Here is a 20,842-nt window from a genome sequence, read left to right on the forward strand (position 1 = left end):
ATCATTGAAAAAGCAAGAGAATTCCAGAAAAACATCTATTTCTGCTTTATTGACTATGCCAAAGCCTTTGACTGTATGGATCATAATAAACTGTGGAAAATTATGAAAGAGATGGGAATACCAGACCACCTGACCTGCCTCTTGAGAAACCTGTATGCAGGTCAAGAAGCAACAGTTAGAAGTGGACATGGAAAAACAGACTGGGTCCAAATAGGAAAAGGAGTACGTCAAGGCTGTATATTGTCACCCTGCTTATTTAACTTCTATGCAGAGTACATCATGAGAAATGCTGGGCTGGAAGAAGCACAAGCTGGAATCAAGATTGCCGGGAGAAATATCAATAACCTCAGATATGCAGATGACACCACCCTTATGGCAGAAAGTGAAGAGGAACTCAAAAGCCTCTTGATGAAAGTGCAAGAGGAGAGTGAAAAAGTTGGCTTAAAGCTCAACATTCAGAAAACGAAGATCATGGCATCCGGTCCCATCACTTCATGGGAAATAGATGGGGAAACAGTGGAAACAGTGTCAGACTTTATTTTTGGGGGCTCTAAAATCCCTGCAGATGGTGACTGCAGCCATGAAATTAAAAGACGCTTACTCCTTGGAAGGAAAATTATGACCAACCTAGATAGCATATTCAAAAGCAGAGACATTACTTTGTCAACAAAGGTCCATCTAGTCAAGGCTATGGTTTTTCCTGTGGTCATGTATGGATGTGAGAGTTGAACTGTGAAGAAAGCTGAATGCCAAAGAATTGATGCTTTTGAACTGTAGTGTTGGAGAAGACTCTTGAGAGTCCCTTGGACTACAAGGAGATCCAACCAGTCCATTCTGAAGGAGATCAGCCCTGGGATTTCTTTGGAAGGAATGATGCTAAAGCTCAAACTCCAGTACTTTGGCCACCTCATGCGAAGAATTGAATCATTGGAAAAGACTCTGATGCTGGGAGGGATTGGGGGCAGGAGGAGAAGGGGACGACAGAGGATGAGATGGCTGGATGGCATCACTGACTCGATAGACGTGAGTCTGAGTGAACTCCGGGAGTTGGTGATGGACAGGGAGGCCTGGCGTGCTGCAATTCATGGAGTTGCAAAGAGTCGGACACGACTGAGCGACTGAACTAAACTGAACTGAAAGTAAAATAGTCACCACTGTTTAACCCCCAACTCTAAGCATACAACCCTTTAAACAGACATCTCAGAACTTTTCATTAAGGGTAAAGAAGTCATAAACACTAAAAAATTACTGGCAGTATTAATATCAATACTAACAAGTTCTTACTGTGTGCTCAGCATACTTCTAAGTCCTCTACTCAGGCTATCTCATGTAGTCTTCACTAAATCTTATGTGGCTAGATAATGTTACTTATCCTCATTTTATAAAGATGGAAACCAAAGCTCAGAGAAGTTAAGCAACTTGCCCCATATCTCCCAGACATTAAGAGGCAGCGCTGGGTTACAAATTCCAGCTCTGTCTCTTAACTCCCTCCACAGAGTAGCCAATGCTAAATAAGGACACACCAAGTGACCAGAACACTTTCTGCGAAGCACAGAACACTTTCTGTGAAGCACACGTTCTGTGAAATGGATTTCATTTCATTCCAGCTTCCCCCTGGAAGCTCTGAAGGACAGAGGCTGAGCTGGATCCTGAAGGAGAGAGAACACAGAGGATGTGTCAAATCGGGAGCTCTGTGAACAAAGCACAGGTGAAGAATGCATGCTTCATCCCAAGACCCAGAGGAGACCAGGATCCCCGCAGGAGGCTAGCTTGATGACTCCCCTTGCCTCTCTCCTCTCTCCTCCTGGCGACTCTTCTGATCTGTGGCCATGTGCTCAACTCAACATAGCCCCTCACTTCTGCTCTCACCCAGTCCATCTCCTTTCTCCCTGGGTCTCTCTGTGTCTCTATCTCTCTTTCTTTTTTCCATCCTTCCATTCTCTTTTCCTTTCTCCCTTCTTTCCTTTCTTTTCCTAAGAAAAATTTATCACTCTGTTTTAAGGAGCAAACTATAAAGGACGCATATTCATTGAGACCCTTAGACATACTCATTCCTCTCATCTAAGCATGTGGGAGAAGACCTAAGGAGCCCCATAGAGTGGGAGGTCTAGTGCAGAGAAAAGAAACTTTTCATGATCTTCATTCCTCAAAATGGAGAAGGCAATGGCACCCCACTCCAGTACTCTTGCCTGGAAAATTCCATGGATGGAGGAGCCTGGTAGGCTGCAGTCCATGGGGTCGCTAAGAGTGGGGCACGACTGAGCGACTTCACTTTCACTTTTCACTTTCATGCATTGAAGAAGGAAATGGCAACCCACTCCAGTGTTCTTGCCTGGAGAAACCCAGGGATGGGGAAGCCTGGTGGGCTGCTGTCTCTGGGGTCACACAGAGTCAGACACGACTGAAGTGACTTAGCAGCAGCAGTAGTATTCCTTAAAATCACTTAGCACATCCCATCTGCTTTATTTTTACAAGGTTTATCTCACTCTTTTCCACTGCCTCTGCCACTTTTCTAGCAAGAGAATGAAACAACTGTGGCAGGAAAATCAGGATGTGTATTCAGATGTTCCATTACAACTGATGAAGAGCTCTATTGAAATGTGTGTGCTCAGTCGTTTCAGATGTGTCTGACTCGGCAAGCCCGTGGACTGTAGCCCTCCAGGCTTCTCTGTCCATGAGATTCTCTAGGTAACAATATTGGAGTGGGTTACTGTACCTTCTTCTAGGGGCTCTTCCTGACCCAGGGATTGAACCTGCATCTCCTGCACTGTAGGTGGATTCTTTATGCATGAGCCACTAGGGAAGCCCCCTTTAAATGTGTAGGAAACATGAAATCAAGACAATGATATTTGAAAGGTGTCTCCTTTTTTCTTGACCATATTTTCTCCTGTCCAGCCCCTAATACATTATATGAACTTATACAGGACTGATGATGTCTTAAATTGCTCATAAGGGTGAAAGAAGCAATTAGCCTCAAAGTTCCTCCTAATCCTAAAATTCCATGATCTATTGACACTCATGCCTTTATCCTAGTATGATTAACCAGGGCCCAAGCCAGGACCGGTAGACTCAATGATTCACTGACTTCTAGGAGCTTATAATCAAGTTGGAAATAAAAAAGACATTCATTTGGCAGATACTGACTGAACAATAACTATGATGTGTGGGTCTACATGGAGATGTAGGAGACACGGGTTTGATCCCTGGGTCAGGAAGATACCCTGGAGGAGAAAAAGGAAATCCACTCTAGTATTCTTACCTGGAAAGTCCCATGGATAGAGGACCCTGGTGGGCTACAGTCCGTGGGGTCTCAAAGAGTCAAACACGACTGAACACAGCACACGGTGGCTCTCTATGCAAAATGGTATTTGATGCTGGGTGGGGATGGAGTGGCCTATAGGAGCCGTTTTCTCTGAATTTTATGGCTTAGTGGGGAAGACACTTACTGAAAAAATAAGGATCACAATAAAATCTGATGAGTACTATGATAGGGCAGACTGTGCCAAACAGGCCTAACTGGAGGAAAAAACTCCCATTAGGGTACCTGTTAAAGATACAGATCCCTGGGCTCGATCCAAAGAGTAAGAATTAAAATCTTCTCAAAGGTGTCCCTTGTTGTTGTCCAGTCACTAAGTCGTGTCCAACTCTATGAGACACCACGGACTGCAATACATCGGGCTCCTCTGTCCTTCACTAGCTCCTGGAATCTGCTCTGACTCATGTCCATTGAGTCAATGATGCCATCTAACCATCTCATATTCTGCCACCCAATTCTCTTTTTGCCTTTGATCTCTCCCAGCATCAGGATCTTTTTTCAGTGAGTTGGCTCTTTGCATTAGGTGACCAAAGTATCAGTCCTTTAGCTTTGGCATCATTCCTTCTAATGAATATTCAGGGTTGATTTCATTTAGGATTAACTGCTTTGATCTCCTTGCTGTCCAAGGGACTCTCAAGAGTTTTCTCTGGCACCACAATTCAAAAGCATCAATTCTTTGGCACTCAGCCTTCTTTATGGTCCAACTCTCATGGCCGTAAACAACTGCTGTAAAAACCACACTTTGACTACACAGACCTTTGTCAGCTCCTTAAGTTTTTTTTTTTTTTTTTTTTAACTCACAGTGCTCATTAAGGAAAGTTTGGAAAACATGGTGAACAAGAATGAACAGGACACTGTGGGAATTCACAAGTACAGGAAACAATCAGTAATAGCAAGGTCTAAGACACTGCGTCTAAATGTGGTTATGTGTATGGGCCCTGAAAGCATACTACTAAGGCTCACATCTCACCATCACCACCAGAAATGGAAATAATAGTCTTTAGAATCGTTGTGAGGATCACGTGAGTTAATCTCGTAATATTAATATAGAGAGAGTAGCACAGTTATAAAGTGAAAGTGTTAGTCGCTCAGCTGTGTCCGACTCTATGGGACTCCATGGACTGTAGCCCGCCAGGCCCCTCTGTCCATGGAATCCTCCAGGCAAGAATACTCGCGTGGGTTGCCATTCCACAACCAGAGGGCAAATCATGAATCACAAGACGTTCACCATATCGTGCATAATGCTTCCTTATTCTCCCAACTGGGAGAATGTAATAATTAACTGCCAAAAACACTAGCTCTGTTTTTCCTGTAAAAAGGAAAATAGGGAAAGGGAGATAAATAGATAAGGGAAAATCCAGACCGTGCTGCAATCCAAAGGGAAGTCTTTCAGGTTAGAGATGGTTCTATATTGATTCTACAAGTAGACATGATTGAGAAAGAGGGACAGAGAGAATAAGAAGACAAGAAGAAAGGAATCCAGAGACACAGGGCTGCTGGTAGTCTGCACGAATGTGAGACCTGTAGCACAGGCCTAGTTCTGTCACTAATTGCTATAAACTTTTGGGTAAATTAGTTAATTGTCATGGGTGTAAATGGAGTTTTGTGAATTATATTACAGATAATTTTATATACAGCCTGTATTTCAGTCTTATTCATAGTTCTCGACCCAAGGATGGAACTTGTGTCTCCTGCTTTGCTGGCGGATTCTTTACCCTCTGGGCCATCAGGCAAGCCCCCAGTTCTCTGGAGTTAAAAAATTTGGAGGGAAACTGCAATATATACGATATCCACTAGATGGCAATAGATAGCTTTGCAAATGGAAGTCTTTCATAGAAATTGAAGATGACTAATCATTGGAAAAGACCCTGATGCTGGGAAAGATTGAAGGCAGGAGGAGAAAGGGATGACAGAGGATGAGATGGTTGGTTAGCATCACCTACTCAATGGACCTGAGCTTGAGTAAACTCCGGGAGCTGGTGATGGACATGGAGGCCTGCCATGCTGCAGTCCATGGAGTCACAAGGAGTCAGACACGACTGACAGACTGAACTGAATTGACTGAACAAGCAAGCAACACTGTTTAAGGTTCTCCAAAAACAGAGAGACGACACTAATTTCTCATACAGAGGTCCTTATTGAGATTTATAACATAAAGAGAAATCACATATTTTTAATCCCTTTGTTTTAGACCCACAGGTATTCAAGGGTCATGTTAGGACATTCTGTTTTTAACCTTTACTGCTAGAGTGGGTTATTTCATAACAATGAAATAAACACAGAATTATTTGCATGAAGGCCAATTCTGAACTGAGCTGGAACAACACCCCAAAGATCCTTGCCCTCAGTCAAAAGTACTAAGTCAATCATTCGTAAACTTTTTCATCACAAAGAGCCCTATATGTTCTCTCTTATCATATCCAAATCTTTGGGGCCCCAGAGATTGTGGGACCCCATAGACTGTAGCCCACCAGGTTCCTCTGTCCATGGGATTTTTAAGGCAAGAATACTGGAGTGAGTGGCCATTTCCTCCTCCAGGGGTTCTTGGCAACCCAGTGACTGAACTCGATTCTCTGGCGTCTCCTACATTGGCAGGCAGATCTTTACCACTGAGCCACCTGGAAAACCCCTAAAGAGCCTCTGTATCCTACCACTAAAAAAGAAAAGGAAAAAAAGATCTATTTCCTTTTCAGCAAGATACTCTTTAAAAATGGTGTAAACATTACATTTTTTATAGTAAGAGTAAATTACCTTTATTTTCAAAGGTATGACCATTCGAAAAATTATAATAAAATGAAAATCATCTCAAAGCAGTAACAATGCCATTAAAGTATTTTTGGTAGACACAGAAGAAAAAGCGATGCATCTTATTATCCTTTTTAACTTAAAAATATTTAAAAATCTTCCCATGTTAGTAAATAAAATGATCACTAGCATCTAATAGTTCACAGATAGATATTTACAAAATTTATAGAATATTCTTTAACTGAAATGTCTGGTCTTCTGTGACAACACTTTGTTTCACAAACTGACAGAAATGGCCCTATTTAAAGATGAATAATTATTAGGCAGGAACCTATGCAGAGGAAAGGAAGACAATCTCCGATAGAACATAATAGACAATAACAAATAAGCTGAGGAAAAGACATATTAGAAAATATTTTCCTAGGAAGCACATTAGTTCAACAAATACTCAGGCAATGAATGACCTAAAAAACAGTGACGAAATCTATGCCCTCTTTGAAAAAATATCTCAAGGAAGGGAGCAAAAGGAATACATTTGGAAGCAACATGGATGACATAGAGGAAGGCTAGAAATAGAAAGTAAAAAATAACAGAAAGACCAAAGTTGAAACTGAGTTGAGACAAATGGCAAGATATTTTTGTATTGAATTTTTTAAGATACTCTGGGATGGGAATTAATGGAACAAAGATAAATCATCATTTAAGTATTAAAAGGAAACTGAACTGAAAATAAGGGAAAAGCTGAATCTTCAAATAAAAAACGAATAACACAATCTGTGAAAAACTGACACAAAGCTATTAACAATAAGATATATCTTTATGAAATTACTGGACTCAAAAATAAACAAATAAAAAAGTACTTCTAAAATATCTCCAAAAGGCTAAAGCAAAAAGGATGTACCAGACAAATGAAAATAAAAGAACGAACATCTTACTTATCAGTCAAGGTTGATGTGAAAGCAAAATAAAATAAAAATGACACTAAAGAAAGAATTTAAGTTAAAGGGTATAATTTTAATGGAGACATATTATGAATCAAATAATATAGTATCAAAAATTCATAAAGCAAAATTCACCTCCCCAAACCCCAGGAAACCAGCAATACAGTAATAGTAGAATTAAGTTATCTCTCTCAGCCCAACACAGTTCAGCCACTCAAAAAGTAAGACTATAGATGATCTAAATAACATTATTGATTAGCAGGCCCTTGAACATCTTAGGATTCAGTCTATGTCATGGTGTGATATTTTGAATGTCATTTAATACAAATATTGAGAAATATTTTTAAAATGCAACACTGAAGTGTCTCTCATCACATACAAAGCTATGTCGCTTTAAAACCTGGAATATGCAATTACATTTTATTAATTTAATTACATTAAATTAATTTATAATACAACCAAATACATTGACCAATAACCATGTTTCAGTTAAAAGTTTCAGTATGTTATTTAACACTGTCTCAAAATCAATTCAATTTTTACAGAATCCACGATAATAAATTATCCTACTTTAAAGTGACTTTGGCAGCACACTAGATATAGATGCGTGAAAGAGGTCTTTGACGTTCCTGTTCTAGCTTGCCTATAGCCATCTAATAAATATTCCAATCCTTTTTATATTCCTATCTCACACTGTACTGGAAAAGAAGCTATATATTGTTACTTCATGGTAGAATTGATACTCAAACTGCTTTCAAGATGAAATATCCAGCTCCATTCTTACTCAGAGAACAAGCTCTATTACAGTTCTAAATCGAAGATATAGAAACCATCCTTATTGCCAGGTTTCTTTCTAATGGTAACAAAAGGCCATTTCTCAACCAAACCCAACGGCACCTTCAGTCACGCAACCAAGTCAAAAGCGACAGGCATGTCACATCCTTGCAGTCTTGCCGCCATCGCCAGATTCGGTTTTGTTCCAACTCATGGAACTCAAGGCAATATGAAGTATCATCCAGAAATCAATGACTTGGATGTGCCAGGTTCAGGGGAATAATCAGTTAAACCTGGCACAGGTAGACGCAAAGCAGAGCTACAGAAAAGCTTTTCTTGAGAATCCAGATAACAGGGAACTCTGTAGAGACAGAAACTAGCTTATTGGCTGCTTAGAGCTGGGGGCAGGGATGGAAGATGGAGGGACGGAAGTGACAGCTACTGACTGTGGAATGGTTTCATGTCATTGGATATCTGAAATAAATACCATTGAAATACACACTTCAGGTGGATGGATTGTATAGTATGTGAATTAGTCTCAAAGCTGTTTTTCATGAAAAGAGGTGGGAGCAGTCAGGTAAAGGGTGAGTCCAACAAATTTCAGTCAGGGAAGAACCTGAGACTCACACTCAGCAACAAGTCAAGATAAAGTTTACCATGTTTGTCACATAATGAATGTTTACATCATAAAAATCTTTTTTTCCAGAATGGCCACAAAGAGACTGTTCTTCTTTTGGGTCAAACTACTACATCTCCCTCAAAAATATTTACTTCTTAAAGGCAAGAACAAAAAGAGGAATACTTAATTCTTAATTAAAAAAAAAAAAATCTGGATTGCAGTTTGACCTAGACTAGTATCATGAACCAGGCCGTAGTATCTGTTTTTAGACCACGCAAATCAGTAAAACCCATGTCTACTCTTTGCTAAGACACTGTATCTGTTTTTAGACCATGCAAATCAGTAAAACCCATGTCTACTCTTTGCTAAGACACTGAAGCTGAATTCACTCAGATCAGAGAAAGCCCAGCCCCTGAGGTAAACAGCGCGGGCTGAGACTCACAGTTGGCGATGTCACCTCGAAGCTGCAGAATCTGAGGAGCAGGCATCGTGAGGACAACGATATCAAACTGCTCAGAGGAGCCCGTTTCCCTGGAGACTTCCCACTTGTTGTTTCTCAAATTGATCTGAGTCACACACTGTCTGAAGCAGATATCAGCACCTGTTCCAAAAGCAAAATCATGCTCACATAATCAGGATTTTCCACATGAATGAATGAGGGGGAAGAGAAGTCACAAACTGGATCCATTCAGATAAGCAGAGTGTGAAGTTCATCTTCTACAGCTTCCTGGGCTTCACTTTCTGTCTCACGTAATGGGACTCCCTCCCTTCTGGTACTGCTAGACTTCCCTATCAATGCCTGCTGGGGGGGAAAATACTGCTACAATTAATAACAATAGTAACCATGGCTATCTTTCATTAATCATCTACTGTATGCCAAGGCTATGCCAAACACTAGATATACATTATACCAATTCATTTCACAGAAAAGAAACAGATTTAGAATTGTCATGCCATGATTTAAATCCACATCCTTCGGACTATAAAGATCACTATCTTGGGGGAGCAGGTATCAGATCAGATCAGATCAGATCAGTCGCTCAGTCGTGTCCGACTCTTTGTGACCCCATGAATCGCAGCACGCCAGGCCTCCCTGTCCATCACCAACTCCCAGAGTTCACTCAGACTCACGTCCATCGACTCAGTGATACCATCCAGCCATCTCGTCCTCTGTCGTCCCCTTCTTCTCTTGCCCCCAAATCCCTCCCAGCATCAGAGTCTTTTCCAATGAGTCAACTCTTCGCATGAGGTGGCCAAAGTACTAGAATTTCAGCTTTAGCATCATTCCTTCCAAAGAAATCCCAGGGCTGACCTCCTTCAGAATCTTAGCAAAGGTGTTAAGGACTCTTCTCTCTGGTAATATTCCTTATTAAAAATACCAATATTGCCTATTAAACCTGAAAAAGTAACTCTGTAAGCAAAATCCAAGTCTCATCAATAGATCAATTATCTTAATTAAGAAGAATCAAAATTAAGAAAAAGACAATCTGGAATATCCTCTCTTTTCCCTTCTTTGCACTTATCACAAATATATTTTAATAATTACTTGAGTACTTATATGATGGTATTTTATTCCCTTTTAATTTGTCAGCTCCAAGAGTTTACACCTATTTTTTCTATGTATAGTATATAGTACATAAAGTATTGTACTGGGAACAGAGGTATTTAATCAATATATGTTGAAGAGAATGAATTATGAACTGAAAACTAGGAAAATATAATTGGATCATTAAGTCCCCTTGGTATACTAGTTCTTACCTCACATTCTGGTTTTCAGAAAACTTTCATTTTAAAATAAATCTACTTTTATTTGGTCTCATGAATAGAAAGGAAATAAATGAAAATGGAATAAAGGGGGAAAAAAGGACACTACAAGATCCTGCCCATCATTGCATGTGACATCTCATATTCCTAGCTACTAAGAATCCAGCTTAAGTCCAACCTTGGCATCAAGCTCCCTTTCCATAGCTATTCCAGCTCAGTGTGAACCTTCTCATCTCCATAATCATTGCCTTTACCTCTCACTCGGACACTAATTCAAAGTATCTCTATGTTTTAGATATGTCTTGCTAAGTCGCGTCAGTCGTGTCTGACTCTTAGCAGTGCTATGGACTTTAGCCCACCAGGCTCCTCTGCCCATAAGATTCTCCAGGCAAGAATTCTGGAGTGGACTGCCATGCCCTCCTGCAGGGGGTCTTCCCATCCCAGGGATGGAACCCGCATCTCTTACATCTCTTGCATTGGTAGACAGGCTTTTTACCACTAGTGCCACCTGGGAAGCCCTAGATATGTCTTATCAATCCCCAAATACTCTTGGGCTCCTCCATGTCAGCTCTTCTCTAGATCTCATACACCTTTATATCTTTCATATTCCCTTAAATAACTCTGCTGCTGCTGCTGCTAAGTCGCTTCAGTCGTGTCTGACTCTGTGCGACCCCATAGACGGCAGCCCACCAGGCTCCCTGTCCCTGGGATTCTCCAGGCAAGAACACTGGAGTGGGTTGCCATTTCCTTCTCCAATGCATGAAAGTGAAAAGTGAAAGTGAAGTCGCTCAGTCGTGTCCGACCCTCAGCGACCCCATGGACTGCAGCCTACCAGGCTCCTCCGTCCATGGGATTTTCCAGGCAAGAGTACTGGAGTGGGGTGCCATTGCCTTCTCCTAAATAACTCTACAATATAGTAATTACAAATTTTAAAAATCAAATGCAAATAGAAGGACTGATGCCCTCAATCTCTTTGAGGCAATTAGAGTCATTCAGTTCAAAGAATTAGAGCAAGGGTTTGTAAATAGCATTCCAACTTGCCTGAGGGTTTCTCTAAGGCTCCTCTTTAGAGAAGGTGCAAATAATTGGCGCTTTGAACTCACACCCACCATTCCCTTTACTCCAACCAGAGCGGCTGCACTTCCCTCTCTTTATTTTCTTCAGGATGTCTTCCCCCTGACTTAGTTGCCTCACATGCCTCTCTCTCTAGTCCTGGCCCTGATCCAGACTTCAAGTAAGTCAATTGACTTTATAAACTTTATGCAGGTGTGTTTTTACATAATATTCCCTTTGAAAACAGCATTACATAGGTTTTCTTTTTGGTGGTCACTAGGAGGGTGTGGTTAAGAGAACTGAACTACACCAACTATTAACAGAAATTCTTCAAATCCAGTCAAATGCCTTAGACATATATCCCAGTGGTCCTGAAGTGTTCTGCAAGATGACATCCGTGGTTCTCTAGGTGTGGACCTCAGACCAGAAGCACCTTGGAACTTGCTAGAAACACAAATTCTCATGTCCCAACTCAGACCTGAATAAGAATCTGGAGATTAGGCCTAGTAGTCTGCATTTAAGAAGCCTCCCGGTTTGTTACCATGCACATGTAACAGTGTGAGAACCATGGGGGTAGATAAATAGACCCAAATCTAACATTGAAATTGGCAAAGCCACTCAAAAACAGCATTTTCCAAGAATTAGGGGCAGTGGTATACCTGCTCTAACCAGGAAGTTTTCCTTTCCAATTGTGATGATTCAAGTTTCTGGGAAAGTGGCATTTCCTTGTGAAAGTAACTAATAACTTTTGAAAGGACCACATGACCAAATGTAAGGCTCTGGAAAATCATTTTTAAATGATTTTCCAGATCTAAATGATCTAGCCAGAAAACTACATAAAAATTTTCAGTCTGAGCTTAGTAAATGTCACCATGTCCCTGTGTTGCATATAATTTTTCAGAGGTTTCTCACTGTATTTAGAATTAAGTACAAAATCTTAATAGTGTTTACAAAGCCCCTTATGATCTGGCCCCTGCCTTACTCTTGAACTTGAACTTACTCATTTACTACCCTCCAGTCACAATGACCTTTTCATTCCATAAATGTACCATCTTCCTCCTACTTGAGAATAGTTTCAACTTGATATGCCCATTGCATGCAGTTCTCACCACTCAGCTCTTGGCCTAGTTCACTCTTGCTCACCTTTCAAGTATCTGTGAAAACATTAGTTTCTTAGAGATGCTTTTCCTGACACATCTCCCCTTTCTCACTCTTCTCAGACGCATGTTAGTTTACGTCCTATTACTATAGCTCACTCATGACGCTCTCACTTTTTCTTCTTAGCATTTATTATGTACATTTTTGTGTGCATGAAATCAGTTTTTGTCTTTCCCTCCAACTATGCTCTACATTAACAAAGGTGAGGATCAATGTGTTTTACTTACCACTGTTTCCCCAGCACGTATTTCATAAAATTTTTTTAAAAAATCTGCAGATAGCTACAAAGACATCAAACTACAAAGAAATTTTAACCATTTTACAAAGGCAAATATGTTTCTGTTACATATTTATTCAATGCCTATCCCCTGCCTTCCTCCATGTTAGAAAATGTTAGTCACAAGTGTTAGTCATGTTCGACCCTTTGTGACCCCAGGGACTGTAGCCTGCCAGGCTCCTCTGTCCATGGAATTCTCTAGGCAACAACGAAGTGGGTTGCCATTTCCTTCTCCAGGGGATCTTCCTGACCGAAGGATACAACTGGTCTCCTGCACTGCAGGCAGATTTTTTACCATCTGAGCCACCAGGGAAGCCCCTCCATGTTAGAGAATCTAAATTTATCTTTCTCCAATAATTTCCTACAAACAGGTTTCAGTTCAGAACTACTGAAATGGACCAGTAAGCAGTGTCTAACTATAAGCACTGCTTAAAGTTCACTGTGGCGTGCTTAACCAAGGCCCCCAGGTTACCCTCTAGCTTCTCTCTGAAAGACACTGTTACGGATGAGTGCCATGATCACCTGCCTAGGAGCCATTTTGAGACAGAACTGCCCAGGCTTAATTCCTTTATATTAATTTTAGAAAGAAAATAAACACAAAAGTAAAAAGGGAGAATATGATAAAATTAAATATTGCCAGAAAGAAGCCACACTAGCTGATAGCATCTGCAAATTAAACTATCTTTTCTAATAAATCATTCCAGTTGGCCAAAAAGCTTGTTCAGACTTTTCCATGACAGGTTATGGAAAATCCCAATGAACTTTTTGGCCAAACCAATAAGTTGTCCACGTTGACTTTCAATTGTTAGTCCAGGTCCCTTTTTGAAGTAGATGGTAATATAAAAACAAATAAATACAGCAATAGTTCATCCTATGGTGAAATGAAAGTGAAAGTCACTCAGTTGTGTCTGACTCTTTGCAACCCATGGACCATACAGTCCACAGAATTCTCCAGGCCAGAATACTGGAGTAGATAGCCATTCCTTTCTCCAGGGGATCTTCCCAACTCAAGGATAGAACCTAGGTTTCCCACATTGCAGGCAGATTCTTTACCAGCTGAGTAACAAGGCCAAACCAAATAAAAGCTTCTCACCCTGTCCTAGAAACTAAATTCATCCTCTTATGAATGATTTAATAACATGGGCCTTATTCAAAAGCAAAAGGATTTGGCTCATCACTGTTCAAATGTCACAGAAGGAACCATCATGTGACTGATCTTCCAGGGTGCATAAAGAAATAAAATGGCAAGACTCCTTGGTAGCCCCTTCCTTCCCCCTGGGGCAGGGACTAATCAGTGAAAGAGGGGACCCAGGGAAAGGGCTCTATGAGTCTGTTCTCTTGAACCAGGGTGGGATGGGAGCATCCTCTCAAACTGTAGGGGAAAAACCAGGAAGGAAAAGATGTTAAATTGGAGGTTTGAGGCTTTCTCATTGTCCTCCATGGGATCCCCAAGAGGAAATGACAACAGGGTCATCTTAAAGAGAGTGCTGGCGTCTTACTTCCTAGTTAAGCCATTATAAGCAATGTACTTAACTTGTCTGAGTCTCATTTTTCTCATTAGTAAATGAGCATAATGATAACTACTATGAATGGCTATAAAATAGTTAGAAATGATGTATGCTAAATGCCTAACACATCAGATAAATAGCTTTTAACAAATGATAAGAGTAGTTTTTGTTCTCTTGAATTTCTCCTACTCCTACAATAATGACAACAAATAAATAAAACAGAAAAATAGAAAAATCACATTTTATTTACTCAGAAGACAGCATTAATTGGGAAAACAGGAAGTGGGTAAAATTAATGCCAATAAACAGTTTTCTCTGTAATAAGCTTAATGTGAACACATGAAACCATAAATGAGAACAGAACACAAGTGGCATGTGCCTATTTCCTCCTACCCCCTCCCACTCATTCTGGAAAACTGGTCTATTTAAATATTGGCTTTAGAGATTTGAACCTATTCTAAAGCGTACCCAACTGGACATAACCCCTTACAGATAATTTCCTTGGAAGTCTGGTCGCAAACTAAATAAAACTGGTTGTATCATGAGATTGTAGGGGTTCGAACTCAACTGATATCAAAATGTAAAGCATATTTTGGAATGACCTGGCAGTTTGGGTTGTTATACACTGAGCACATGCAAAGATAGCTTCATTTAAGAAGATTATTTTTTTAAGCTGACATTTATCAAGAGATTTTTAAGTATATGGGCTATTATTTGCTTGAATTGGCAATGGGTGGATTATATCCTTTATTCTTCACAAAACTTTGCCTTAGGTATTGTTACTGCTCTCATTTTTCCAATGAAAGAACTAAAGTACAGATTTTAACACTTTCCTAATATTACACAGCTAGGGAAGTGTGGTAGAATGTGAATTTGAATCCAGGTCATTCTGACTCCAGGGACACTCTCAAACTTCATTGTGGAAATACTAAAATAGGATAGGAGCCATTTATAGGTAGAAAGATTTGAAGAAGTTTAAAGAATGTTTAAAGGGATATAGGGGCTTCCCTGGTGGCTCAGACAGTAAAGAATCCATGTGCAATGCAGGAGACCCAGGTTCTCGTAGGTCAGGAAGATCCCCTGCAGAAGGGAATGACTACCCACTTCACTATTCTTGCCTGGAGAATTCCACAGACAAAGGAGCCGGTGGGGCTATAGTCCATGGGGACACAACCTAGTGACGAACACTTTTTCGAAGGGATATAATTATAAAATTTTAAATAGTATAGATGATTTATAAAACCTCTAATAATAGATCTGGGTGGATCTAAGAGGGTGGAAAGACCTCTTGAAACATTACAAAGATAATATATAAAATAAACTAAGAAAGTTTATATACACTCAAATTATGTAGGCCTTGAACTCAATTATATAAAAATTATTTTTTTAAAAAAGCTGAAAGTATGTCACAGAATGAACTTACGGCTCACTTACATATCACTGTGACACTTTTCCCTGCTATTTTTCTGTATTTTCCAAATTTTCAACTATTAGTAATTCTTTTTTAAAAGTTACTTAAATATTTCACATAGTGATAAGAAAATCTAAAGTACTCATGCTTTCAAGAGAGTGTACAAATTCAAAGCATAAAGAGGTTTTTAGGAAGAACTGGTTACACTACAATGAATAAATATAGGTATATTTATATATAGGGCTTCCCAGGTGGCACTATTGGGAAAGAACTCACTTGTCAATGCAAGAGATGTAAAAGACATGGGGTTCAATACCTGGGTCGGGAAGATCCCCTGGAGAAGGGCGTGGCAATCCACTCCAGTATTCTTGCCATGGACAGGAACCTGGTGGGCTACAGTCCATAGGGTTGCAAAGAGTCAGACGTGACTGAAGTGACTAAGCGCGCACGCGCACACACACACACACACACACACACACACACACACACATATATACAAGAAATCTAAATCTCTATCATTTATACCTACCTACTATATACCAGGTACCATTAGATTCTATGTGAGCTACAAATAATTAAATATGACCTCTTCTCCCTAGAGTTTTCAAAGCAAAAGAAAACCGAAAACCATATATTATCCCAAACACCTAACACAAAAAGGATGTAGGTGCAGTGTATTCAAGGACTGTCCTTTAGCTATATGATGGCAGGAACTTTGGTTCCTGTATCCCTAGTGTCCAAAACAGTGTATAGTAAGCACTCAGCAAATGTTTATTGAATGAATAGGTGTATGCATATATGGATGGCTAGATATATAATACAATTAGTAAGTACTTGGAGATTCTAATATGTATGTACATCTAATTTGGGTTAAGTAAAAGTCATGACAGAAATGAGAATTTTTTTTAAAGTTATATGGCGGCAATATATGAAGCTGATGACATTCTACAAAATATACAAATAGTGAGACCATCTGTGATGGCTAATTTTACATGTCAACTTGACTGAGTCATGAGGTTCTCATATATTTGGCAAACACTATTCTGGGTATGTATGTGAGGGTGTTTGGGAAGAAAATAATATTTAAATTGGTAGACTGAATAAAGCAAGTCGCCCTCCCTAATGTAGGTGGGTATCATCCAATCAGTCACAGGCCTGAATAAAACAGAAAGCCTGACCCTCCCACCAGTAAAAAAGTATTCCTGTCTGATAGCCTTTGAACTGGGACACTGTTTCATTCTCCTACCTTCAGACTTGGACTGAAACATCTGCTCTTCTTGGGTGTTGAGCTTGCCAGCCACCGAAACTGGAACTGTACCTTCAGCTCTCCAGGGTCTCAGGCTTTTGGACTGAAACTAAGCCATGAGCTCTCCTGGATCTCTAGCTTGTCAATTCACCTGGCAGATCTTCAGACTTGTCAGCCTCCAAAATCACATAAGCTAATTCTGTATAATAAATTTACCTATCTATATAAATATATCCTTTCAGTTCTGTTTTTTTCTGGAAAATCCTGATGACTACACCATAATATTCTAAATCCTAGATGAAGAAATGGCCTTGCCTGGAATGGTATTCACTGTGTCCTCATATTGTGTATTCAATCTCACTGCCTTCTCTCATGCCCAGTATCGGGATTCTCAGGCTTCACAGTAAGTAATATTTGTGCTGTGCTGTGCTTAGTCACTCAGTCATGTCAGACTCTTTGAGACCCCATGGACTGTAGTCTGCCAGGCTCCTCTGTCCTCGGAATTCTGCAGGCAAGAATACTGGAGTGGGGAGCCATTCCCTTCTCCATTTTCCCAACCCAGGGATCGAACCCAGGTCTCCTGCAATGCAGGCAGATTCTTTACCATCTAAGCCACCAGAGAAGCCCAAGTAATATTTGATATAGTCCAAAACAGTAATTATTCTAGAAATAGCTTATGAAATAAAACAAAGTCTCAACTTATACTTTTCCTCAATGATCTTCAATTAGGCATTTAATTATGATTTATCAATAAGTCTATTTCTGTTTTAAAGGATAAATCATTAATTGTCTGGGATTATTTGTCATCCTTTTCAAAAAAGTCCATTTTAAAACACTTATCATATACATAAAAACAAATGAAAATCCTCATAGAAACTGGGCAAAGGTTATAAGACATTTACAGAAAAAAAATGCACAGACTTGGTTAGCAAAACAAAGGTGCATAAACTCACTCATAACTAAGTAAATGCAAATCAGAACACAAGGAAATATCATTTCAACCCATCATACGGGCAAAAAATTTTATTTTCCATACTATCAAGATGTACAGAAAGACATGTTCTCATTTACTATTGATGATATATTCCTTAATAGGAATAGATGGCACAACTTAGTTAGATAAAAAATGCACAAACCATTGACAAACCTCCTATACTGTTAGGAACTGATCCTACAGATATACTTTCAAAAGTGTGTCAGAGTTAGAAATTGCAGCAATATTGGTACTAGCATAAAGCAAAACAATCCCTAACTCCCCAATCTACATACTTAACAGAAAGTTAACAGTTAAATAAATAATGATATATATATATACCATGTAATACTGAAAAGGCATTGAAAAGAATGAAGAACACTGAGTTTGCTGATATGAAAATAGACCAAAGATATGATTCAGTCAATGATTATGTATTTTTCAGGGTTCTCCAGAGAGACAGTATCAATAGGATAGACACAGACATAGGTAGAGAGACAGAGATAGAGATTGGTTTATTATAAACATAGATGAAATAAAGCATAGAATGGCTTATATAAAATAATCTCATCTATGTTTTAAAAACAAATATATACAAACATCTATGAATAGGGAAATAGAGATAGTCACATAGAGCAAGAGATAGATGCATAAACATTTTTCTGGAAGCATATATAGGAAACAGTGATTACTTTATGGGAAGAAAACTAGCTATTGAGTGGTGCATAGGAGAACATCTATTTTATAACTTTCTTTACAGCATTAATATTTAATTATGTGTATAACTTTTAGTTTAAAATGCTTACTTTAAAAGAAGGCAGAGAAAATTTTATTCTCACCTGATTGTTTCAAGTAATGGTTAATAATTGAAGAAACTCCATGAGGTGCTACAAAGTTACAGTCTCCTTCTTTTATTATCATTCCATCAATAGGAGAGATCAGAGGCTTCAAAATGCCACCAGCTAACAATTCATCATAAAAACTGAAACAAATCAAAATGTATAACATAACTATATGTATACTTAGCTCTAAACATTATACTCTCTTCAAAGAATTCTTCGAGATTATAATCCTAAATAAAAACTATAAATCTTCTTATAAACAACTCAACATATGTTTTGTGTTAAGACATAATTTTGGTAAAGAATGGAAACATTTTGAGAACCCATAGTCTTTTGCTGATCTAGTCAAAGGTCTACTTTCTCATATATTTCAAAATTAAAGTCAGTGAAAATAAACAGAAAGGTATTCATTACACCGATTTTGAATCTGGTTAAGATTTGACTTCCATCACAGTTACCTGTCCTCTTTCTCAACACCAACATAGTTAACTGCTATTTATTGAGCCCTTACCATATTCCATTTAACATCTCACCTGATCTTCACAACTGGAGAGACATGTATTACAGTTTTCCCACTTTACTCATGTAAATCTTTTATTGCTATTAATACTATGATCAATGATGATGATATAATTTCACTATATTACAAGAGTCAAAGCTTAACTCTGTTAAAAATGGATGATTTGTATCTTTTTACATCCTCAACCAGGAAGACTTGATTCCACTCCTTTCAACTAACTCACCTTTGGTGTATTTTGGCATAATGAGGAGTGCAGGTGATATACTGGGCACCCAAGTCCACTGTGCTCTGTGGATTATGAGGACTGCTGGCTGTAGTCATTCTTCCTCCTTGAATTAGTCCCCAGGAAAATATCTTAATATATCAGAATGAATATTTCACAATTAACACTGATCACCCCAGGTTACACCAATGGATAACTTACAACTGCTTCAGAAAACATATTTTTAATTTTTGTTTTACTTTTAGATTTCATAATAATATATTTTCAAATTTTGTTTTCTCCAGATTCCAGAGATCTAAAAAAACTAATTTTTTGTTTTTTAAATTGAAGGTTTTGTCATCTAATACTGTTAGGAAGTAATGAACAGAGACAATTCAGTCAGGGAGTGTGAGATATTTTTTTAAAGAACACATGAATAATACAGCAGCCTTCAGCACTGTGCCTGCTGCATCTACGTACTGATCTGAATAAAGGGAATGAATGAACGGACCAAAGAAAGCAAAATAATGAATGAAATGTCAGAATGAATGAATCAACGAATGCTTTCCCTCTTGCTGTCAGGTTTCAGGAGAGTGACAGGATTCTCTCAAGTCGATAGATCTTCGGAAAGTGGTGGTCAAAGGGCACTGGAGGATTCTCATAATCTAAAGAAAGCTGCCAGGGCACACAGCAGCCAAGGAAAACAATTCACTTCTTGGCGACGGCGGCAGGCCCAAGCTTTGCAAACTCCAGTCAGGATGTCTCCCAGGCCGCGCAAGCCTCCCAGGGAAAGCCCCGGTGTCCCGCCCTGCCCCCACCCGCGCCACCGCCCGGCCTGCGTCGCCGCCCCAACTCGCGCCCGCTCGTCTGGCCGTCCCGGGCGCCGGAAGTCTCCGATCACGTGATAGGCGCCCGCCGACCTGCTGGGTGTGCCCCCGAGCCTTACTCGGCGAAGGCCCACGCCACCATAGAAGCCCGCGTGCCCGCCGGCTTCCTTTCCCTGGCTTCTGTCCGGAAACGACCCACCTGAATCCCCGGCCTTGTCCCACACAGTAAGGCGCAGAGGACTGGACGCCTCCCTCCTCAGCAGCGCCGCGCACAAGCTTCCCGTCAGCCCGGCGCCCACGATCAGCACCCGCGCCATAGCCCGCTGTCTCCGCGCCCAGGTGGTCGGCCTGCAGTCGGTGGAACCGCCGCCACAGCCCCGCGGGCCAGAGCTGTAGGCCCCGTGCTCCCGGCTCAACTCGGCCCCTGTGCAGTTCCCTGGTCGGCCTGCAGGGGGCGGAGAGGAGGCGACTCGGGCTGAGAGAATGATCAGCACGGAAGACAAGCAAATCTTGGCCTTCCTCTTGGTTTGAGAGCCAGGAGCTGTCTTCAAGCATCGTCTGGCTCCATCCGATAAGCTGTGATTTCCAACCTGCTTCTCGCCCTCAAAACCTGTAAATCATATAGGTTAGAGCGTGACACCCCGCCTCGCCACAGGGCTGGTGTTG

General features: G+C 40.1%; 1 protein-coding gene across 2 annotated transcripts in view; it reads right to left on the reverse strand.

Moving 5' to 3' along the window:
* Nucleotides 1-20,625, reverse strand: part of RNLS (renalase, FAD dependent amine oxidase) — a 282,481-nt gene extending 261,856 nt beyond the window's left edge. Inside the window, exons 1-4 of one of the 2 annotated variants that reach the window (XM_025274379.3) lie at nt 20,376-20,625; nt 19,371-19,476; nt 18,625-18,767; nt 8,838-8,996 (exon numbers count right to left, since the gene is read on the reverse strand). In XM_025274379.3, the coding sequence (XP_025130164.3) occupies nt 8,838-8,996; nt 18,625-18,767; nt 19,371-19,476; nt 20,376-20,493 (526 nt within the window). In that variant the 5' untranslated portion in view covers nt 20,494-20,625. Of the gene's footprint in view, nt 1-8,837; nt 8,997-18,624; nt 18,768-19,370; nt 19,502-20,375 lie in introns of both variants that reach the window. The other variant, XM_025274381.3, reaches the window with a different exon arrangement.
* Nucleotides 20,626-20,842: the final 217 nt, after the last annotated feature.

The sequence above is a fragment of the Bubalus bubalis genome, chromosome 23, assembly GCF_019923935.1.
Source record: "Bubalus bubalis isolate 160015118507 breed Murrah chromosome 23, NDDB_SH_1, whole genome shotgun sequence".
NCBI lineage: Eukaryota > Metazoa > Chordata > Mammalia > Artiodactyla > Bovidae > Bubalus > Bubalus bubalis.